Source organism: Brachionichthys hirsutus, chromosome 10 (assembly GCF_040956055.1).
Source record: "Brachionichthys hirsutus isolate HB-005 chromosome 10, CSIRO-AGI_Bhir_v1, whole genome shotgun sequence".
In the NCBI taxonomy this organism is placed as follows: domain Eukaryota; kingdom Metazoa; phylum Chordata; class Actinopteri; order Lophiiformes; family Brachionichthyidae; genus Brachionichthys; species Brachionichthys hirsutus.
The window spans coordinates 1,190,338-1,212,215 of record NC_090906.1 but is presented as its reverse complement, the minus strand read 5'-3'; the positions used below and the strand labels follow the sequence as shown (position 1 = coordinate 1,212,215).

The following is a 21,878-nucleotide window of genomic DNA, read 5'->3' as shown; positions in this document are numbered from 1 at the left end:
CCCTCCCACCCCTCACGTGCCGGGACCCACAGAAGTGTCCCATCTTTGCCCCGTCTCACACACAAAGGATTTATGTGATTGTTGCAGTTGATTTCATGATTTCTTTGTCAGGTCGTTTCACAGGTCAATAACTCGTCAACATTTCTAACCTCTGCTTGTTTTTCTTTTTCTGCTGTCCTCCTGTAACTTCCTGTTATTCCTGTGAACCGTGCATTCACACTGGCACCCTTCTCTTTTTGATAGTTATTCAAGAATAAATATTTCAGACTTTGTATTCTCCCTAAGAAAAGTCAATTTCAGAAAAATGTAAAATCGACTTTTACTCATCGAGTGAAGTGCCGCCTTTTTTCAAGACTTGAAGCGCCACAAAAAAACCCAGATTAGCATTTCTTGTGCGTAAAGAGGCAGCAATCCCTCAGAGTCAAACTGCATCAGGCAGACTTTGCTCCGTGTGACCCAGCGGGGATGTGACAGCCGTCGTGCTGACAGCCAGTGGGCGGCGGCTAGTGACAGGCCGGCCTCCTGGACCGGTCCATTTAGTCCCACGCCAGCGGTGACCCTGAAACAGCATCCGCCGGCCTCACACGCCACTGCACAAACAGGTCAGAGCGCGCACACGCCCGGAGCAGCTCGCTGATCAATGGGCCAGACGCCAACAGCGAAGTAGCAGAAGCTCTGCTGTCATCTCACGCCCGCCTGAGAACAACCAATCAGCTCCTCCGGGGGAAGACAAGCCCCCTCGAGTCCACCGAGCTTCAGCCCATTCGCCCGTCTCGCTTGAAACTTCAAAAACTCCCAAGTTACGTTTATCTGTGCTAGGCTAAGCTATGCTATGCTAACGTAAGTGTTTCCAGTCCCGGCCTATTGATGAGGAAGACTCCTGGTGACCAAACTGCTTCGTCATCGGACGTGGTCTGGTGTCAGCGACGCACTTTCCCCCTCGACCCCCCTCAGGTGTCAGGCCCCACCGACGACACGGGGCAGTTTGATGATGACTGCCCCCCCCCCCCGACCACTGCCCCGTCCATATATTGATCTCAGCTACACAGAACGCTTGTTTTAGAGCAGCAAGCAAGGCTCGCTTCCTGCCTGCATTCGCTCACAAAAATGAGCGTGTAGAAAGAAACCGAATAAATCCCTGAAGTGCAACAGACAACCTCCAAATGGATCCAGTTAAAGGCATTTTAATATTTGTAATGTTGGATGAACGTTTTTCATCTCACTGATTAGAATATTCCAGACAAGCAGATTATTGTTGGCCGCTTTGGATTACTGCATGTTAGAGCAACAGCGCAGCAATGATCGTTTCACGATGCTCTGAACCAGCCGGGTATCAAAGCTGTGACCCGGAGACTTTTCGAGCGAGATCTGGCCGTCCGTCCGTCGGCACGACAACCGTTAGGTACCGAACAGCGGCTTCGCCCCGGCAGCACCGTTAAGATTCATTACTTGGTTGAAATGGTTCCCGCTGTGTCATCTGCACATCATCATCATCATCATCATCATCATCGCTGCAAATGAAAGACAACCAGTAAAGGCGTCCACTTTGAACTGGACGACTTCCTCCCCTAAACTGGTTTATGACCAATCACTGGCAGACACTAATTAAATCAACGCTGTTTAGCGATAATGATAATTAGCAAATCCTATCTGATAGCAGATTAGCCGTTCAGAGGAGCCGAAAATGAAAATGCTTTTCCATCCTCAGACGTTTATTCAAAAGCCCCTTAAGAGGCAGGACGGATGTGAAACTGTAAACGACCGACCGTTCGGAGTCTGTTCAGCCACGCATCGTTTCACATTCAGGAATTAAGACGGCAAACATTATCCGTTCAGCAGCAGTCTGCGTCTTCCTCATAGTAATTATGCATCTGTGCAGGCTCCTGCACTAACCGCAGTGCCAGCGGCTGCGAAATCCAATCAATCCCTCATTTTGTTTTCATCTGCTTCTGTATCAAATCACACACAACGGCCAAAAAAGAGAAAAAGAAAATGCTCAAATAAATGTTGCCATGTTCTGAAATCAAAGCAGCAAAACGGACTCGATATTGTTTCTCGCTTTCTCTCTAAAGACGCGATGTTTACAACAAACAAACAAACAAGCAAACGTGGCCTCCGCTGCACAGACAGCAACCGGAGCGGCTTTCATTAAGCGGCTCGAGGCTAAACCGGCGCCGTGCTACATCTGCACGAAAAAGGCCCGATCTTTGGCAAACAACGCGCTAATGAGAAATATTTGAACCGGCGCCTGAGGAGTTCACATTGTAGAAAAACAAACGCAGGCTGACGTGACGCTGAAGTCGTTCGGAGACGTTTACGCCCCATGTCTGATAAATGCAGTGCTTTTATTGTGGCGGTCTCTAACATCAGTGATACTGATCTGCTGAACAGGAAGGGCGGGAACAAGTCAGCAAATCCGGCGTGAAAATGATGAAGAATGACAGAAAGAAGACGCTTAAGCCGTCCCGGTCGACGACGCGTTTGTGTGCACGACTTTACCGTCGGCATCAGACGCACACACACGAGAGCAGGTCGTGCACGGACGCCACCGACACGCACGCGGCGAGCAGCTTCCGATTCTGCCCTGGGTTAAAGAGAGGCGGGACGCGGGATCTGATCTGTACGTCCTTCACACCTCCTCCTCCTCTGCTGGGTCAGCCATCAGAGCTGCAACCCTCAGTTGACAGAAGCTTTGAATCAGCGAGTCTGTATCTACCATAATTTCACCAATTTGATGGAATCCGGAAGGACAATGCTCCCGTGTTCCGATAAAACACAAACATGCAGCATTCGCGAGGGAATCTTTTCAGAAAGCCTTCAGTGGATAAATGATAGAAACGGCATCGGATCCATCGGATCCATCGGATCCATCGGATCCATCGGATCGGAGCCTGGCAGCGTGAGATGTTCAGAAAGTGTCCTCTGTCGTCCGTGGACTCCCGCTGCTGTGGGGAAAAAGATGATGACAGACAGGAAAACTACCGGCATGACCGGATTCCAGCGTCGGTGCCGCTGCAGACTCCAAGCCCGCTTGTGTGTGTTTATAGAAAGAAGGGAGTAAAACAGATTTGCAAGTCTGCAAAAAACAATAGACACCAACGATAAATAGAGGGGCTAATAAGGCTCCTGGGATGGGCCCGTCCTGCAGCAGAAAGCACTGCGACTTGTTTTACGTGCAGCCAGGAGGTGATGAAAGAACTAAATCCTTGTAGCATCCATAAACCAGGAGCTAAAGAGCCGGAGATAGAGACTCACCGGGCTTTGCTCCAGCAGAGGGTAAAACAATCAAGTAAATAACAACACGAACGCCGGCTGTTCGAGCAAAGATCACTGGAGGATGATTACGTTTCCTCCAGGAGACAGGCGGCATCAGATTTACACGTTTCCTCACGCGAGGATGAGAAATCGCGACTCGGCGAGTTGCTTCCAGTTGGAATGCATTTTGCGCTTTGGCACGTCTCTCCCTTGCTGTATCGTTTCCTCGTGCACGTTTGTTCCCGTTTGCTCGCTCAGGGATGAGAAGCGGAAATTAGCTTGTTGCTACACCTGCTGCAGGAACGCATCTGTGAGTGTTTGAGGCTATAAATAAAGTTTATTATAAACCGACCGCAAAGAAGGAAGGATCACATTCAGAGCCGCTGACTTTGTTACACAAGCCCGAACAAGGTGGTTAAATAATTAAGACAGATTCTCCATTTTCATAACTTTTTTTATTCTATATTTGTATTATATATCGTGTAATAACGCAGTAACATTTCACCCATGAGGGTTACAATCATTAGACAATAAGCGGACATGATTTATTGTTCCACGCAGCAGAATGAAGCTTCTCCTTCACCCCAGTTACGCTGATTTATATATTTCATTCGCTCACCGGCTCCTTTCTAAGAACCTCCAACACTCCTGAGCTCAAAGAGCAGAATAAAACAAGAGAGGAGGGGCGGTTCCAATCCTCAGAGCAACACGCTCTCGCACACAGAGATGGCGAGGCACATAAATATCCACATGTGAGCATGTCGGGGGGGGGCAATAAACTTCCATGTCACCCCCCCACCACCACCGCTCCATATCTGCAGGGCCTGATTTACAGCAGTTACAGGACATTTCTCAGCTCCGCGGGCGATTCTGCCACTATAGTCACGGCCCGTCCAATAAAGACGTCACCGGAGGGACATCAGGTGCTGCTCAGCCTGCCATATATGGACGCACAGGAAGCTGCAGCCTTTAATCAGTTAGATTAGAGTCCAACAAACATCCCTGCTCATTTCCATTTCAGTTCGTTCATTCATTTTCACGGCTGCTTTATCCGCCATGCGCGTCGCGAGGCTGGAGCCTCTCGCCGGGTTTCTTTGGGTGAGAGGCGGGGCACACCCCAGACGGGTCGCCAGGCACACGTTGGACAACCAATCACTTACTCACACCCACAGAAGATTTTCACCAGTTCACTTAAATTGCATGCGTTTGGAGGCGGGAGGAAACGGGAGAACCCGGAGAGAAGCCACGGGGAGAACGTACAACCTGCTACCTTCTTGCTGTGAGGCGACAGCGCTAACAACTACGCCATTCAAGTACAGTGGAACCACGGTTCTGGAACGGCGGTTCCAGAACGGTAGTCAAACACACGTCCCATTGGAGCAGAGGCGAACCGAAGACATACGAACAAAGGCGGAGTCCTCACAGCAAGGAGGTTGCAGGTTCAAATCCGACTTGTGGCCTGTCTGTGAGGAGTTTGTGTGTTCTCCCCATGTCTGCGTGGGTTCTCTCTGGGTTCTCCGGGTTCCTCCCACCAAAAACATGCAGGTTAGGCAGATTGGTGACACTAAATTGCCCCTAGGTGTGAGTGTGTGAGTGTGTGTGTGGCTGGTTGTCTGTCTCTGTGTTACCCTGCGATGAACTGGCGGCTTGTCCAGGGTGTAACCCCGCCTCTCGCCCATTGACTGCTGGGATTGGCTCCAGCTTGGCCCGCGACCCGATAACGGACAAAGCGGTTGGATAATGAATGAGGATACACTTTTATGTGTCATCTGTTGTTTAGATACACGTACTTACATATTAATACAACTGTAGATGTGTAAATGGACATCGGTGCGTCGGAATGGATTAATCTGGTCTCCATTATTTATTATGGGAAATACAGTTTAGGTTTTCCAACAAATCAATTTTCGGACAGTATTTCGGAACAAATTTTCTTTGAGAACCGAGGTTCCGCTGTACAGTATTACACTTTTGCTATCGTGATTGCAAATATTATTTTAAATATAAGCATTCTAGCATGCTGATGTTGGCATTTAGCGAAAAAAACAAACAAACAAACAAAAATAAACAAGTATAAACAAGTGTCATTCCAAAAGTAGGAATCCACAATGTTATTTTGCTTCCCAGCACCAGAGGATGGAGTTCCGTTAGCGTGCCAGCTAACGGATTATGACTCACCGGATGGTCAGAAAGCACAGCTTGGGCCTCGAGGCAGAGCTGCACCACGAGGCCGCGCCACCTGCTCAGCTCAGCCAGGTGGCTGCACGGCTCTGCTGTCAGCCCCGGGGCCCAGCACGGAGCTGCACCAGGGGGCCGTGACTGGATACACACAGATGAACAATAATGCTAATAGGATCTGTTTTAGGTCATACAAGTGCACACATGAGCAGACGCACACGCCAAGACCACGCACACGCACGCACAGACACGATAACAAAATTGAGTTTTTTCTTAAAACTGCAGCATCTGTTTGAGACAGAAAAGAGGGACGCTGTCCTGCAGCATCTGTTTGAGACAGACAAGAGGGACGCTGTCCTGCAGCATCTGTTTGAGACAGAAATGAGGGACGCTGTCCTGCAGCATCTGTTTGAGACAGACGGGAGGGACGCTGTCCTGCAGCATCCGTTTGAGACAGAGAAGAGGGACGTTGTCCTGCAGCATCTGTTTGCTATTTTGACCAAAGATTGGGACAGATATTTCACATAAGTGTTTGGGAACTGCGTTAACTTGTGGAAAAAGGGTAGAACACATAATTTTTAATGAGCAAATTTCCGTACAGATCCAAAACAATGTCACACAACAATGTCTTTCATCTGTACTCCTGGGAACGTTGTCCAGACCTGTTTCCACACGGCTGACATGTTCTGTCCGGCCGCTACCTTGCACTAACCGCTGTAGGGATATTTGTCCTATTTTTAGAAAGTGCTGAAAGCAGCTCAGACAAGCAGAAAACATCAAAAGAGCACACAATATATACGCAGAGTTACCCGGCAAAGGCCGGAGAGGAAGGGCGAAGGAAGGCGGCTTTTAGCAAAATGAGAGGAAAAGAAAATGCAGTAAATGCAAACCCGGGGGGGGGGTCAAGCAATCCCCTCCACATAGAGGAAATAAGGAAAGAAATAATGAGAAATGTGGTAACATTAGCAGGAAAAGCCATGTTGACCACCTCCAGAGAAATGTAGAGTGAATGTGCACCAAATGCCACTAATCCAGTAATGAGATGCGTTCGCCCTCGGGTGCTGAACACAGAAGGTCACGGGGTGGATGACAAAGATGTCGACGACGACCTTCAGGCGGGGCTGCTCACACAAACGCATGTTAATGAATGCATGTTATGAGTGCTGTATCCATGGAAAAGTCCCAGAGTGGCTGAGGAAGCCAATCAGGAGGCGGCGGGTCAGAAGCCTATCAGGAGGCGGCGGGTCAGAAGCCTATCAGGAGGCGGCGGGTCAGAAGCCTATCAGGAGGAGGCGGGTCAGAAGCCTATCAGGAGGCAGTGGGTCAGAAGCCTATCAGGAGGAGGCGGGTCAGAAGCCTATCAGGAGGCAGCGGGTCAGAAGCCAATCAGGAGGCGGCGGGTCAGAAGCCTGTCAGGAGGCAGCGGGTCAGAAGCCAATCAGGAGGCGGCGGGTCAGAAGCCTATCAGGAGGCAGCGGGTCAGAAGCCTATCAGGAGGCAGCGGGTCAGAAGCCAATCAGAAGGCGGCGGGTCAGAAGCTAATCAGGAGGAGGCGGGTCAGAAGCCAATCAGGAGGCAGCGGGTCAGAAGCCAATCAGGAAGCTGCAGGTCAGAAGCCAATCAGAATGTCGAGGGTTGTTGATGTCTCCCCCAACAAGAAGCTGAAGTTCATCTGTGAGAAGCCAAACATTTCTCCTTGTGTATAAGAATCTGTAATAAATCTACCAAAGAGGAAAATGTAAAAGGTTGCAGTAAAATACAGACAGGTTAGCGTCTTCTGTTTGACCGTGTTGTTTTTACATATTGTATATGCTAATATCAGTGTATATGCTCAACATGGCAGCGCTAGGCTAATGTGAGCTTAGCTTAGCATGTAAACATGTGCTAATTAGTATTAAAGTTCAAAATTAAATGTTTGGGTTTTCTCAAGTAAAGGTGAAAAATGGCAGAAAAATGACATTAAAAAATGTAAATTCTGAATCGATGAAGATTGAAAGTCAGCAAACTAACAACGTGATTCCTAAAAACAAAACGCAACATTTGACAGGAAGAGGAGAGGAAGTGACTGAGTGACGGCGCTCAGAAAGCAGGCCGCCGTCCAAGCGCTGCCATGACTAGTAACCAGACGGGAGGGTTAATGAGAAGAGCGACATGGCGGAACGCGACGCCACAGCGTTGGGTCGCACCCACAGGGAGCCCTGGAAGGTCCAACAGGGAGTGTGTGTGTGTGTGTGTGTGTGTGTGTGATGCTAAAAACTACAACGCTTACAAACACCATCTGGAGGCTGAACGGAGCGCATCATTTTCACACTCGTAGACACACATAGAGACGAGATACTGGTTTAGGTTCCCCCAACGTTCCCAGTCCCGTCAAACTGGTACCTGTCAAACACACACACACACACACACACGCACACACACCGTTCTCTGAAATATGCAGTGAATTATGCAGGGTGCGTGTTTTAGAACGCAGCCCGAGTAATTTCACCTTGAACAAGATGAAACCATCTTGCTGGCTATTCGCTCGCTCATATTTTAAAAGGCTCCAAAACATGAGCACCTGCAGACATGGCTGAAAAGTTGGAGGTCAACGGAGATCCAGAGAGTCGTCGCTATAGTAACAAACGCACGGCCTCGTCTAGTTGCATCCCATAAGCTGGCAGCATTTCAACATTGCAGACTGGCAGACTGGCACGCGCTCGCCGTAGCCGGCACGCCGCCACACAGCAGGCCCATTTTCCATTGCATTTGTTAGCTAGCAGCAGTTCCCATTTGTGCCATCAGCGTCCAAATTCAAAGAAAGGAAGGGAAGGTCTCTCTCTGCAAATGACGCCGTTGCTAAATCGCATCTGTGCATTGAGGAACGAAAAGGCAGCAAATCATCCGGGAAGGGAAGCGAGAACGATGTGATTCCGGGAGAAACACGAACGCTCGTCTCTTCGCTGAACCGGCTGCAAAAGCAAATCTCTCTCTCCGGGAATCTTCTGAATCTGCCTTCCTGTTCTCTGGAAAACAAAACGGCCGCTTAACTGCAGCAGCGTTTGCTCTGGTGAACTTTGTCTCTCTCTGCTGCCTGCAGCTTTCCCTCCTCCCTCGTGACTGGCTGCGTGTCTTTCCGGCGGCCCGTTCCTTTCATTGTTGCGCTCGCTCACCTTTGTCATCCGTGGAGAAGCGATGGCGTGGCTGAGGGCCTCGGCGCCGTGGAGCGCTTCAGCCCGTGCTGTTTAATTGCTCGACGCTTCCGTGATGCCTCCCTGCTGGCCAGCGGGGAGACGAAATCCTACCTCGGATGATTGGGGCGAGACTCCTCGTGCGCCGCGCCGGTATTTAATTCAGGATGAGTTTCTCCACTCCACTCCACAAAATTGCATGATGCCCACCTCCAGCTTGACGACCCCCGCGTTGACACCCATTAGCCAAAGAGTAGGCACTTAACGCCTGTCCAAAAATGACTGCAATTAGAGAGGAGGGTGACCCGCAGAGCGTCAATGCGGGAGCGCAAAGATGAGTCGCACGACGAAAGGAGGAGAAACGAGTGGAGTTTCTGTTAAATACGGATCTCAGCTGCGATCAGAACACAAACACACACACATCTGCAGCGAGAGCTTTGGTAAGTCTCCATCAGAGGCGGACCTCGTTACCGCTGGCAACAACCGTTATCAGCATCGTTTGGGCTCAGAATGTTTCTTCCAACTCCTCCGTGACATTTTTGTTTCTTCCTCGTGGCCAGAAAGACGCCGCTTCTTTTTCTTTACTGTGATGTTCAGATCACTGACGGCTTATTTTCAGGACCAGGCCCTGCTTGTGTCTTTGAACTTTACACCTCGACAGCTGCAAAAGAAGCAGGAAGCTGCTGAACGGAAAGCTAACCAAAGACCCCCCACCTCATAAGTTGTGATTTGATCCAAACATGGAGTTTTCCACTTGAAATAAAAAGGGGTTAACAGGTTCCCATAGCTCTGGAGAGCCTTTAATTAGAGCCAAACACGAGCTCCTCGCTCTAACAGATTTTTACGAGTTGTTCAAAATAGCTGCGTTCCGTCGGCGCGATGCGATGCGACGCTATGCTACACTACCCTATGCTACGCTACGCTATTCTACGTGACGCGACGCAAGATGACATTAACGGCGATGTCACTGGATGAATGTACAAATAAAGAGATTTTATAAAAATTATATTTTACGTGAAACGCTCTCCTCGACAGCCATTTACAAAAGGTTCCTCAAATCCGAATCAAAGCTGTGTGCGTGTGGTTTGGTGAAAACCCCTCCGGGTTCCCATCATCACAGGAATACGGGGGGGGGGGGGGGGGGGGGGGGGGGGGGCGGGGTGTCTTTAAATCACGTTCGGTGTGTCGTCAAGTGTCTGAAAATGTTTTTCAGTCTTCAGAGGCTGCTGCTGAATGAGATTGTTGTCAGGGTGGACGCCAATAATCGAAGCGTCGGTTCTGCCGTTTCCAGGTTTGTCCGGGTGCCTTTCTGACAACATGCGACGTCGGCGGACCAGTGACCCCAAACTGTCCGTCGGCGTGAGCGCGTGCACGAATGTTTGTGTGTCCGTGCGGCCCCGCAAGAAAACTAATCTATTGAGGTGATTTATCTTAATCAGAAATAAATAACGCTTCAAGTCGAAGTAGAACTTGTTAAAAACAGGAACGTCAGTCACACGCATTTCTAAATGGTTTAAATGAAATATTAAACTCGCAAAAGCTGACACGCACACACCCACCCACACGCACACGCACACGCACACGCACACGCACACGCACGCACACACACGCATCTTGCATAACACATGTTTAAGACAGTTTGGAGCTTCTTCAGCAGGAGGAGCATCATCTGGCCGGTCTGCCTCATTAGCTCCCCTCCGCTCCCCGCGGAGCCGGGAGGAGCCGGGAGGAGCCGGGAGGAGGCCCGGATCCACGGAGGCCTGTGTGTTCAGTTCTAATGGAAGAAGGATCCGGTGCGTTTTCTGCTGCAGCGCTGACATCAGACGAGCCGGCCGTAGAAGTCGGTCCTGGACTGTGTAGAAGTTTATGACTTCATGCTAACGAAACACATGTCTCGAAACACTCGGTGGCATCGACCTGACGATGTGCAGCCGGGACCTTGTCCTCCTGCAGGTAACTCCTCCCCCTGACTCTGACACGCCCTGGAGGCTCAGATTGTTCACTTCCGTTCTTTAAAGCTAGTCTCTCTCTCCGTTTCCATCCGTTTTATTGCTGATAACATGAAATCAAAGTCAAACATTTTAGCTCCTCCCCCTCCTCCTCTTTTCGATCTCCGGCTTTGTTTCTGCTACATAATTGGTTCCAGTCAAACACCGACAGGAAGAGATCCCCCCCCCCCCCCCCCCCCTGTCTCTCTCTCTGAGCCATAAATGTTCATCATCATGCAGTCTGTTCCCACCGGAACGGGCGAGTCAGCAGATTTACTCTGAGAGGAAAGGAGGGGGGGGGGGGGGGGGGGGTCAGATTCCTCATTAAAATTCACAGACAATTCATGATCAGTGCCTGGGTGGGGTAGGGTGGGGCTGGATGGGGCGGGTTTTGAAGGCGGTGGCTGTTTTGCTAGGCTGCAGGCCTGACATGCGTTCCATGCCTGAGGTGAACCGAGAGAGAAATGTCAAGGGCAACGTGACCTTTGTCAATGAATTCCCGAAGGTGAGACGTTGGTCCATCGCTGAGATGGAAGTAGGACGTGGTCTCCAAGCAGCTAGCAGCAGTTAGCAGCTAACTCAAAGTAACCCCCCCCCCCCCCCTGGGTCTCCAGAACAAATGTAATGGAATAGTTCTACATCTATTTAAATTAGGGTTCTATCTCTGTGTGAGCTAAGAACACCATAACTATCCTCCTCCAATAATTACAAACTGAAGATGGCGCCAGCGAGGAGAAACTAATCTGTGAGAAATGCTGGAAGTATTTATCATGTTTGATGTTTTCACAAACAAGCAAGCGAAAAAATGAAAGGCTGCTGTGTGACCTCTTCTAAAATCATCGTGCACGTTGGGTAGAGATGAAAATCTGACCCTACGTCCTCCAAAAGACATTCTCTGCACCTCTTCTGCTTGATTTTGAGGGAAGGTGCAGGATGTGTGACGTCCTCAAGCGGCGGAAAGGTAATGGCGTAGAGGGCAGGAAGAACGAGACGCCAATGAAGACGGGGATTCCGTGCACCTCTCGGCTGTGAAAAAAAGTCTTCAACCAGTCTTTAAAAAGTCAAATCGCTGCAAACGTTCACGTGGTTTTCCAGTGCAAAGCTAGCCTACACAAAACAGTCGGTAAACTTTAAACGAGGAACCAGCGCCCTTTGATTTACTGCTGACTCAGGCAACCGTCATCCAGTGACGAGCACGGAGCTCGAAGTTTAGTCGAGTCTCGTTTTGCGTAAGGAACCCAAATGTATTTTACAAATCCCTGTCAGAAGAGTCGTGTTAGATTTTAAGGATGCTCTTAAATGGCGTTTTAAGACCATCGTCGGTCGTCGGCATCAACACGCTCATCCCACAGAATCCACCCAGAATCCACCCAATCCACACCAACCAGCAAGGGAGCGTCTCTGCTGCGATTAGCACGCAATGATTCACCAATCACATCGCAATCAGGTCCTCTTCTCCGAAGAGCCGAAACGCCATCCGACACACTCAGTGACAGACAGACAGACACACACACACACACAGACACACACCCAGACACACACACACACACACATACACACACAGACACCCACACAGATGTTGAGCAGCTTGCAGATCACTGGTAACTGATAATTGGCTCTAACAAGAGGCTCATCAGCAGATGGAGCGCTGGGGTGAAAGGTCAGCGTGTTTGTGGGCGGGGCTTTGTGACTGCATGTCTGCTAGTGGCGTTGCCGTTCGCTCGAGTCGTGTGTCTGTAACGTTCACAGACTCGGCACATCGCTGCAGCTAAATGTAATAACACAGTAATAACAGGTGAAACTGAGCCGAAGCGTTCGGTCCGGCTCCGGGTCCGGCTCAGGATCCGGTCCTTCCCGAGGCGCTCCACTGAGGAGCTTGACCGTTTGACCTCGGAATAATCAGGCAGGTGCTGCGTCTCAATCACGACGACCCTTAAACCAGAAGAGCTGATTGTTAGGAAGCGTCGACTCCCAGAACGTCCTCATTGAAGTTAGAAAAGTCATTCTGGATGACCTCATTAGCATCACGCTGCGCTGAGTCATCATACTTTCAGGGTACAGTTCCATAATGTCTTCAATCTTTTTTTGTTTTTGTGAAGCGCTGTACACGGCTCCTTTCGGCCTGTATTTCTGTGGCGATGGTCACGATAGGGTCGCTGCTGCCGTAACGGCGTGGAGGCGTCCTAGACGGAACAGCGGCGATGCCTTATAGGAGGGGGGGAAATAAAAATAAAGTGGAAAATGTTAATAAAGAAAAGAAAATCCGGAGGAGAAAATAAAAAACTTTTTCACGTTGTATTTATTGGATAATTTTATTTTGTTGAGCAGTTTTTAATTGTGGATAAACTGCGGATTCCTGGTTGCCCTGGCGACAGTTGTTTACCAGGTCAGTATGGTCAAAATGTCTTTACCCCTTTTAAATTGGAAACAAGACATTTCTTTCTCTTTCCTTGACTCCGCCCTCCTTCTAATCCGTTCATTGAGATAAATGAAGAATCTCTCGCAGCTCGAGCGTGACTCATGCATCCACTGGTGTGTGTGTGCGTGTAGGTGTGTGTGTGTGTGTGTGTGCGTGTGCGTGTGTGTGTGTGTTCCTGTTAAAGCCCGTCAACAACTCATTGATCCGAGAGCAGACCTGCCGCCGCCGCCGCTTCCCTCCCACTCCCGTCTCCGTCTCCGTCTCCGTCCCCGTCCCCGTCTCCGTCTCCGTCTCCGTCTGCCTCTTCAAACATCCTCCGTCTCTCCAAAGCAATTTTCTTCCATCCGTTCGGCTTCGATTAGCCTTAATGCTGCATGAACAGTGTTGATATGAGCAGCCGACTGATGGGTCCGTTTGAAGGGCAGCGGGAGCCACGTTCAGCTTCCTGTGTGGCTTTGAAGTGTTTAAAGGAGGGGGGGGGTCCAAACTGGTCCATGGGGGGCCGAGACGCTGCAGGTTTTCCTTCCAGCCGGTTACTAAAGCAGGTGATTTTAATTATCAACACCTCCTTCCATTTGAGAGAAGGAGCTCATGAGTGAGATCAGCTGCTGGAGAGATGGTTGGAAAGGAAACCTGGAGTGTCTCGGCCCCCCCGGTGGAAGAGTCTGCACACCCCTCGTTTAAAGGTTCATTCGGGAGTGTGTGAAACACCGTAGAACCCGATCGGGGTGAAACCAAATGGATTACAGGCAGAAATCAAGCATTTGACAAATGTAATCTCTCATTTCATATGTAAATCTGGCCTTGTCGGGGGGGTGTGGCCTTTCCACCATAAATATTGGTGAGTTCAACCCACGCGTTCGCTGATCAAAAAGCCCCCGAGGGTAGACACTCCTGATTACCTTCCTCCGGATTCCTAGAGAATGTTAAACTCCCACTAGAACAAATTCGTACTCCCCAGAGGATTCACCCTTCCGGTGCCGTCGCCAGTCCTCACGACTGCCCCTGTTTTCCCCTTGGTGGAGTAGCTTTGGAAAGTTCCCCACTCTTTTTTGTGCGATTATCTCGTTTTAGCAGCAGCAAGAAATGAAGCTTCGCTCCGAGCTCTGCGTCGTCGTCGTCATTTAAGTTTCCCACGGCGACAGCAGCCCGCGGCTGCACGAGGCGAACGCTACGGGGCTAGCAGGAGAGCGTCAATGAATCCAAACATGCAAACATGCACGCCTCCACAAACTCCATGAATGGCTTCTCGGAGACGAGCTGAGAAATGTGCATCCTAAATCCTCAGAGTTCAAACGCGCCCCGTCTCCGTGACGACCGGCTTTTCACTCCACCTTCCGGGGAAGCTGTTCAGGAAAAACCATTAAGTTAACAAAAACTACAGGAAAACCTTTCATCTCCAAAACGGTTCCGCCGACTGCTGTAAGTCATTTCACGATGCCTCAACGCCACACGTCAGGTTGAGGCATTGTCGTCATAGCAATGCCCAAATGGAAAGACAAAAGCCCCCCCCCCATCTCTTGCCAAATATGAAAAATTCCACATCGTGTTCCCTGACATTAACCAATGGGAGCACGCCGCACAACTGTAAACATGGCGAATCAAAGAGGAGCGACGTTGGCGGCGCCGCGAGGTGGAAGTTTGAAATGTCACACATTTCTTTCCTTAAATGGATGGACGTGTGCCGGACAATAGAATGGACAAAGGTGTGTTCCCGGAAAACTCCTGGGAATCTGACACAAAGCGCTCCTGAACACACCGACTCCTCTCCAGGAGGAATCATCCAATCGCTGAGCAGATCTGCGGCGACCTACTGCTGCAGGACGTCGCACTCTTTTTAAGTATATAATTCATCTCTTACTTTGATCTACATGGACCGGGTTACTCACATTATCACACTTACATTCTACCTTTCACTCGGCTCATGAATCCTTTCTTGTACAAACCCCCCCCCCCCTACGCCTCCCCCTCACCCCGGAATCCTCCATCTTCCTCCCTGCTTTGCCACATTAATCGCTCATTAGAAGCCCCCTCCCCCCCTCTCTTCTTTCTCCTGACATCAGGCAGTGCGCAGAGAACTGCCAAGAGGCCTTTATATTTTCACAGGGGCTTCGGGGGGGGGGTTCGGGCCACTTAAAGGGCAGAAGAGCCCCGCCATGTGGCGCCCCTGGATTGCGAGTTAATAGAATAAAATGGAGCTAAAATGCGAAGACCGATCATTAGTGTGTGTGTGTGGTAGCAGTTGTGCACACACACACACACACACAGGAGTACACAAAAATGATGCGTTCACTGGTCATACATGCGCGGTGCAATAGACGGCGTCGTGCTCGCATCCCAGGTTAGAGGCCATGAAGGCAGCAAAACGGGAGCAGCAGGAAAAGGCTCGATTCTCCACCTCCTAAAACGCCTTCCTGCTGAGAGAAAGACTTCCGTCAGGATTCCCGGAGGGAATGTGGGACAAACAGCTCAAGGACTCTCTCGACGCCGCCACGACTGTCCCGAACCTCACCGCCCCTCCCACAACGGCACCTTGACAACTTGCTGACTCGGCATTTCCAGAGGCGGACGGGAGCCTTCGTCTGGGCGGTGTCTGATTTTGAGACTTTGGAATTCTGTTTGGAACGTCATGAAAGCCATGCTTCAGGCAGCTTCACCACCGCCCCCGATAAACATCTGGAACGCCATCGAACGGGTGGAGGGAGAGCGATGACTCGTCATTCCTCATTGAGACCGTGTCAATCAGTCCTGAGAGGATCGTTTCATCTTCCTCATCTTGTGAAGGGCGCCATTCCTTCATCAGTCTCAGGAGTCGGAACGTCTGTTTGCTTCTGACGATGCAAAGCAAAACTGTTCCTCAGAGGAAACTCCTCCATCAGTGAATCAGGATCTTGCCTCCGTCGACCAGGGGGACCTTTGGGTCTGCGGTTGGATGATGCCTCGTGAATCCTCTCGTCGTGGGTTTGAGTGTTGTCAAGGAGACAAAGAAAAGGAGCAACACCACTCACCCTCTCACTCTACTCATTTTTACTGCCATCATTTTCGTTGATCTATTTTAGTTTTTTGCCTCATGCATAAGTTTCAGGGTCGGAACTATTGTTCGGGAAATGGGTTCCGCAGGTGCGCTAATTTGTGATACACGCCCTAAACAAAGCCGAGTAAGAACAATCGGCATTACGGTCAAGTTTAAGGCATAGAAAGTCAGCAAAGCATGTTTATTCACGTTTATATCTTTATTTCTTTGCAATTTGTGTACTTTATTGTACTTTATGTTGCCTTTAGTTCATCGGTGGCCTTGATGGTGGCGTCAAGTCAAGTCCTGTACAGCCTACATTAAGACACGCTATTACCAGCAGTAAAAAGAAGGTAGAAGTGATACTCGTGTTACTGTGACACACAACTGGTTGAAATCCCAGCGGGATGCCAGGAATCCGTTTCGGTGAATCAAACCAATCGGGCAGACTCCCCCTCCCCCGAGCGCCCGGTTCAGCTGAATTATCATCAGTGACAAATGCAGCCTGCAACGACATCGCTCCCCGAACCGCTCGCCAATTATCCCCATCGGCCTTCCTGACAGCGGCACGCCGCGCCGCTGAATGGCCTAATCTCTCTTCACAAATTAGCTCCTTCCCTCAACCTCTCCTTTCCCGCATGCATGCAGCGCCCTGAAACGTCGCGCTGCGACACGGCCCTATTCATAACCGTCATCTCGCCGACGGCGGGCAAACTGGCAGCCGAGGAGGGATGAAGAAGAAGGGGGGGGGGGGGGGGCGAAAACAAGCCATGCGGTTCGATCCCCAGATGTCCCGCTGGCCCTGAACTATCCAGAGCGATCGACTGGCGCGTGCAGCTCCGCTCTGATTTGGCTCGGCCAATCAATGCACTGCAGACTCACTTCCTGTGATTGTAGCAGACTGTAGAGACACAGTTTGCACCGGGTAATCTCTCACTGCCTCTCTCACTGAGAGCTGCCTCAAACGGCCGCTTCCTGTCTCGCTGGGCAGAAACACAGAATGACTGTCTCTGAGAATAATGGGAAAGATTCCGCCGCTAAGGCAGTTTGGCTCTAGTTCATTATGGGAACATAAACATTAATCTTTATGCAAATGTCCTGTATATAGAAGTATTTGAAACTAAGGCCACATTAATATTTATTCCCTTTTAAACCTGCTGCAGCTGCGTTGCCTGTGAACGGTATCAGTATCGGCCCGACTTGCTCCAACGCTTTCGAGTTTTCTCTGCTCAGGGAGCAACGCAACCTCATCCCGGTCGTTCCGATTTAGAAATCGTCAACCGGCAGAAACGGCGGCATTAATTATGGAGACGTAACTGCATGCTGAAGTCAGCGTGGGGTCAAGGTTACCGGCGAACCGGTTATCGCTGATTCCGAATGACTAACAGCTCCAAACATTGTAACATCTTGTCCGTTAGTACGAGTAGAAATGATGGAAGGAAGAATCTTACAGCTGGGAGTGGGAATATTTGGGTTGAGGCACAATCCGACGCTGGATTTGGTGCTGATTTAAATCATTTCCATCGTTGCTGAATGTAAAGAAAATCACCAAAGTTCATTCATTCTTTCATTTCCTGGAATTGTTTAGCCTGCGTCGGGTCCGGAGGGGGGTTGGAAACTGTCCAAGCTGACTCTGATTGCTCACACACACACACACACACACAAACCCCTCAATTACCAACAAACAAACACTTCATTCTCTGCTTAATTTAGCCATTGATTTTTCAAACGCCAAATCACAGCAAAGATAGTAGGAGACAGTGTTTTATGGTCTTTGTGGGAAACCCCTCCCTCCACACAGAGAGAGCGAGAGAGAGAGAGAGAGAGAGAGAGAGAGAGAGAGGGAGAGGACATTCCTCCTGGGATCGTCATCACACAGACACCGTGTGTGTGCGCACATCATCTGTGGGACACTGCAAACGCAGCGCCGTTCAGTCTACCTAGAAACGATGCACAAACCCGACAGGAAGCGGCGCCGTCGACTTACAGGCGTTGGTGACGGCGAAGCTGTTGGCCGTCTCGATGTTGTCCACGTGAGGCACCAGGTTGAACGGGGCTTCCGAGGCGTTGGGGCTGGTGTTGTGCAAGAAGATGGCCAAACGAAAGGCGGTGTACTCCTGATCAGTGTTTCTGATGAACAGACCGCCTGAGCAGAAAGAGACAATGGAGGGGGGGGGGGTACAGGTTCAGGTTACAATTCAAACAACACACAACCCAACGTAACGGCAGGTTACAATTCAAATTAGTGAGGCATGAGCCTCACTAATTTCACCACTGACAACGCACCAACAATATTACATATGCGTATGTATCTGAATATTTCACATTACAGTATACAACTGAACATTTTTATATACCGCAAAATAACTAAAACTTAAATATGAGAATGTTTGTTTTAATTTTATTTTAAGATGTGAAGGCTTGACCTGCAATGGAGGATGTTTCCTCTCCTCCATGCTGAAGCCGATTTAAATAGAAAAGCCAATGTATAGTCCCCCCCCCCCCACCAATCAGGATGCGTCTGCTGCAGCGTTTCCTGCCAGGACCGTGTTTGTACACTTGTTTCCGTGTTGCATGTGGACACAGCAACGGCTAATCAGCGTTGGTTTTTCACTCGCAGCTATTTCAATCTGATGAGTGCTGATTGGAGGGACGTTTGTCCTCCCTGCAAACCATCAAGTGTTAAATGAAGTCTGAGCTGGGGGGGGGGGACACCTGCCGGTGCATTGTGGATTTTTACACTCTGAGAGGAGGAACGTTACGACGCAGGCGGATGCTGGGTCACGTTTTCAGCGACGCTCCGAGCCAAAAGAAAAGGAAACGAGGTTCTAATCTCAGAAAGGAAGCAGAGTCCAGGAATTCACTTAAATTCGCTGCACGTGCTACATTTGTCTGATTAGTATGATGATGCTGATGCAGGTCTAACCCACCCACCCTGCTCTGGAACAAACCCTGACATCTGCCCTCTTTTTTTTTGCGGGGGGGGGGGGGTCAGTATCGTGTTGATATAAAAGGACAAGGAGTGAACGGCGTGTCATTTTAAATCAGCCTGACATGGATCTGATCTGCCTGGACTCCCCCACAAGCAGGGGAGCAGTGAGCCATCAAAAAGACCCAAAAAAGTCCAACCGAGCAAAACCGGCCGGGAAATTTTCACATGGAAAGCAGCCGGACGGAGACTGGAGGTCAAAGTCTGCCCTTCTGTCCATCCCTGCGTTTCAACCCACCGAGTCAATCTGCCGAGTCAATCCGCCGAGTCAATCCGCCGAGTCAATCCGCCGAGTCAATCCGCCGAGTCAACCCACCAAGTCAACCCACCAAGTCAATCCACCAAGTCAATCCGCCGAGTCAATCCGCCGAGTCAATCCGCCGAGTCAATCCGCCGAGTCAATCCACCGAGTCAATGCGCCAAGTCAATCCGCCAAGTCAATCCGCCAAGTCAATCCGCCGAGTCAATCCGCCGAGTCAATCCGCCGAGTCAACCCACCAAGTCAATCCACCGAGTCAATCCGCCGAGTCAACCCACCAAGTCAATCCACCAAGTCAATCCACCAAGTCAATCCACCAAGTCAATCCGCCGAGTCAATCCGCCGAGTCAATCCGCCGAGTCAATCCGCCGAGTCAACCCACCGAGTCAACCCGCCGAGTCAACCCACCGAGCCAATCCGCCGAGTCAACCCGCCGAGTCAACCCACCGAGTCAATCCGCCGAGTCAACCCACCGAGTCAATCCGCCGAGTCAATCCGCCAAGTCAATCCACCGAGTCAACCCACCGAGTCAATCCGCCGAGTCAACCCGCCGAGTCAACCCGCCGAGTCAATCCGCCTGACGGATCGGTCATCTTTATTTCCTCCCTTGACGGCTCACAGAGTTTTTAAATACAAACAACCAAATGTGTAAAAAAAAACACACAAATGTGAAAAGAGGAAGGCTTGATGGGGATTCATTTCAGCTCCGGGACCGAGTGTTACCAGCAGTCAATGCACAGACAGGCTGCAGAGGGACGACACACACACTCACACACACAGTTTGCTGCTCTGATCTGCTGCAGTGGTGGAGTGCACGCGGACACACACACACACACACACACACTCACACACTCACACACACGAAGCGTATCATGTGTTAAACATGCGCGGCATCAACAGAAGAGAAGCCCGCGACGCTCTGGAGAAGAAACAGACTCCAGAGGAATGAACAATTTCCACTCCGAGTAGCGCCGAGGCGCTAAACGGCGCTGCAGAGTCAGCAGATCCAGTCACAGCGCTTATCCTTGACATCGAGGCTTCGGACTCACCGATCTGAACGCTGCTGGGGAAAGCTCCCATCGCCAGCCCCCCAAACCCAGAGAGCATCAACGCAAACCAGCCTCCGGAAGAAATCCTCATTTTGTTACGGCTACAAAGTGATGCGAGGCATCGAGCAGGCTTAGTTAACACCCCCGGGGCAGAAGCAGCATCACAGGGCAAATAAAAAAAAAAAAGCAAAGATGAAGAAAGAAGAGAAAGAAAGTCACATTCTCGTTAAATATCCATGCTGGCTTTGGATGGCTCTGTTCTGTCGTCCCGCGGAGCCGCTCGTTCCTTTATGCCGTCAAACTGCGTCCGTCCGTCCAGCGCTGGAGAATTTTTGCGCACAACAAGATGAGGAGAAGAGAGGAGAGGAGAGGGGAGGAGAGAGGGGGGAGGGGGGGGTCTGCCATCGGCGGCCAGAGCGCTTGGATGCGGCTCAACTCGCATCACACCAACAACACACATGCGCTTTTTCTCCGCCCGGGTGGGAGGGGCGGTCGAAAGAAAGATCCACCGAGGTTTAACTAACAGCAGAACTTCCAGAGCGGAACGCCGGCCGCTGATTGGTGGCTGACGGGAGATCGTGTTGCATCTGCGTCAAAAGAAACTTGTTCCGAACTCCAACTCTCACGCGCTAAAACGCGTTCCCTGGGTAAAGAACAAGCGCACGTCAGATTAATGTGAATGCCTTTCCTGATTAAGGCGGGATAAAACCGGCTTCTCGTTCTTTAATCTCGTTTGTCGCCTTTGATTCCCAATAAAGGCATGAACTGATCAATGGAACCGCAGTTCCTGCCTAAAGATTCTTTGAGTCGTGCTCGCAAATGATTCAGAATCTCGAGACATAAGAGCAAAATGTTCTTTAGGGTGTAAAAGCTCAGGAGAGAGGACCTCGTCAGCGCCTGGACCCAACGGGGGCCCTGCAGGAGGAGGAGCTGACCAGGGTGCTGAAATCCTCCGGCTGCTCTCCGGTGCATCAGCACCACATCACGGTTCTGCAAGCCGGTTCTGTTGGCTGCCTGAAAAGACACCGGACTTGCATTGTTCTGGTTTTGGGTGCATTCCACTGAGAGGCGATGCAAACGAAGCACAGCGGGGATATCGGCGCCGCAGACACGTTACATTCCCCACAAATAAACGCGTCTGTCACTCAGAGAATATGTAAAACGAAGGGAAAGAGCCTCGAGGCGAACACGACTTTCAATAAATATCTGTGTTTCCCTGGAATAAAGAATCTTTTCAGTGCAAATTAGGCAGCGGGTTGATGTTAGGAGTCGTGTCTCAGACATGCTGAAGAGGCGATAAAGAGAAACTTAAACTTCTATCGATGCTGATAATAATAGTAATAAAAAAGGGAGGGGACGCTTGTTGGACTTAAAGCGGACACTCTGTTGTCAAATTTGCTGCTTATGCAGAATTTTAATGTAATAAATAAAGCAACATGTTGAAACACGTCAGGTTGGTTCGAATAATGAACGCGTCCGTATATTTATGAGTACATTTTTACACCCATTAAATACATTAATGGGACAAATCCGGTTCAAACCAGACATGTGTCACACA

At 50.2% G+C, this 21,878-nt stretch overlaps 1 protein-coding gene across 1 annotated transcript in view; it reads right to left on the bottom strand.

The window, feature by feature from the left end:
• gria4b (glutamate receptor, ionotropic, AMPA 4b) overlaps positions 1-20,411 on the bottom strand; it is a 59,504-nt gene extending 39,093 nt beyond the window's left edge. The window contains exons 1-2 of the mRNA XM_068744496.1: positions 20,321-20,411; positions 18,011-18,169 (exon numbers count right to left, since the gene is read on the bottom strand). Of these exons, the coding sequence (XP_068600597.1) occupies positions 18,011-18,169; positions 20,321-20,411 (250 nt within the window). The remainder of the gene's footprint in view (positions 1-18,010; positions 18,170-20,320) is intronic.
• Positions 20,412-21,878: the final 1,467 nt, after the last annotated feature.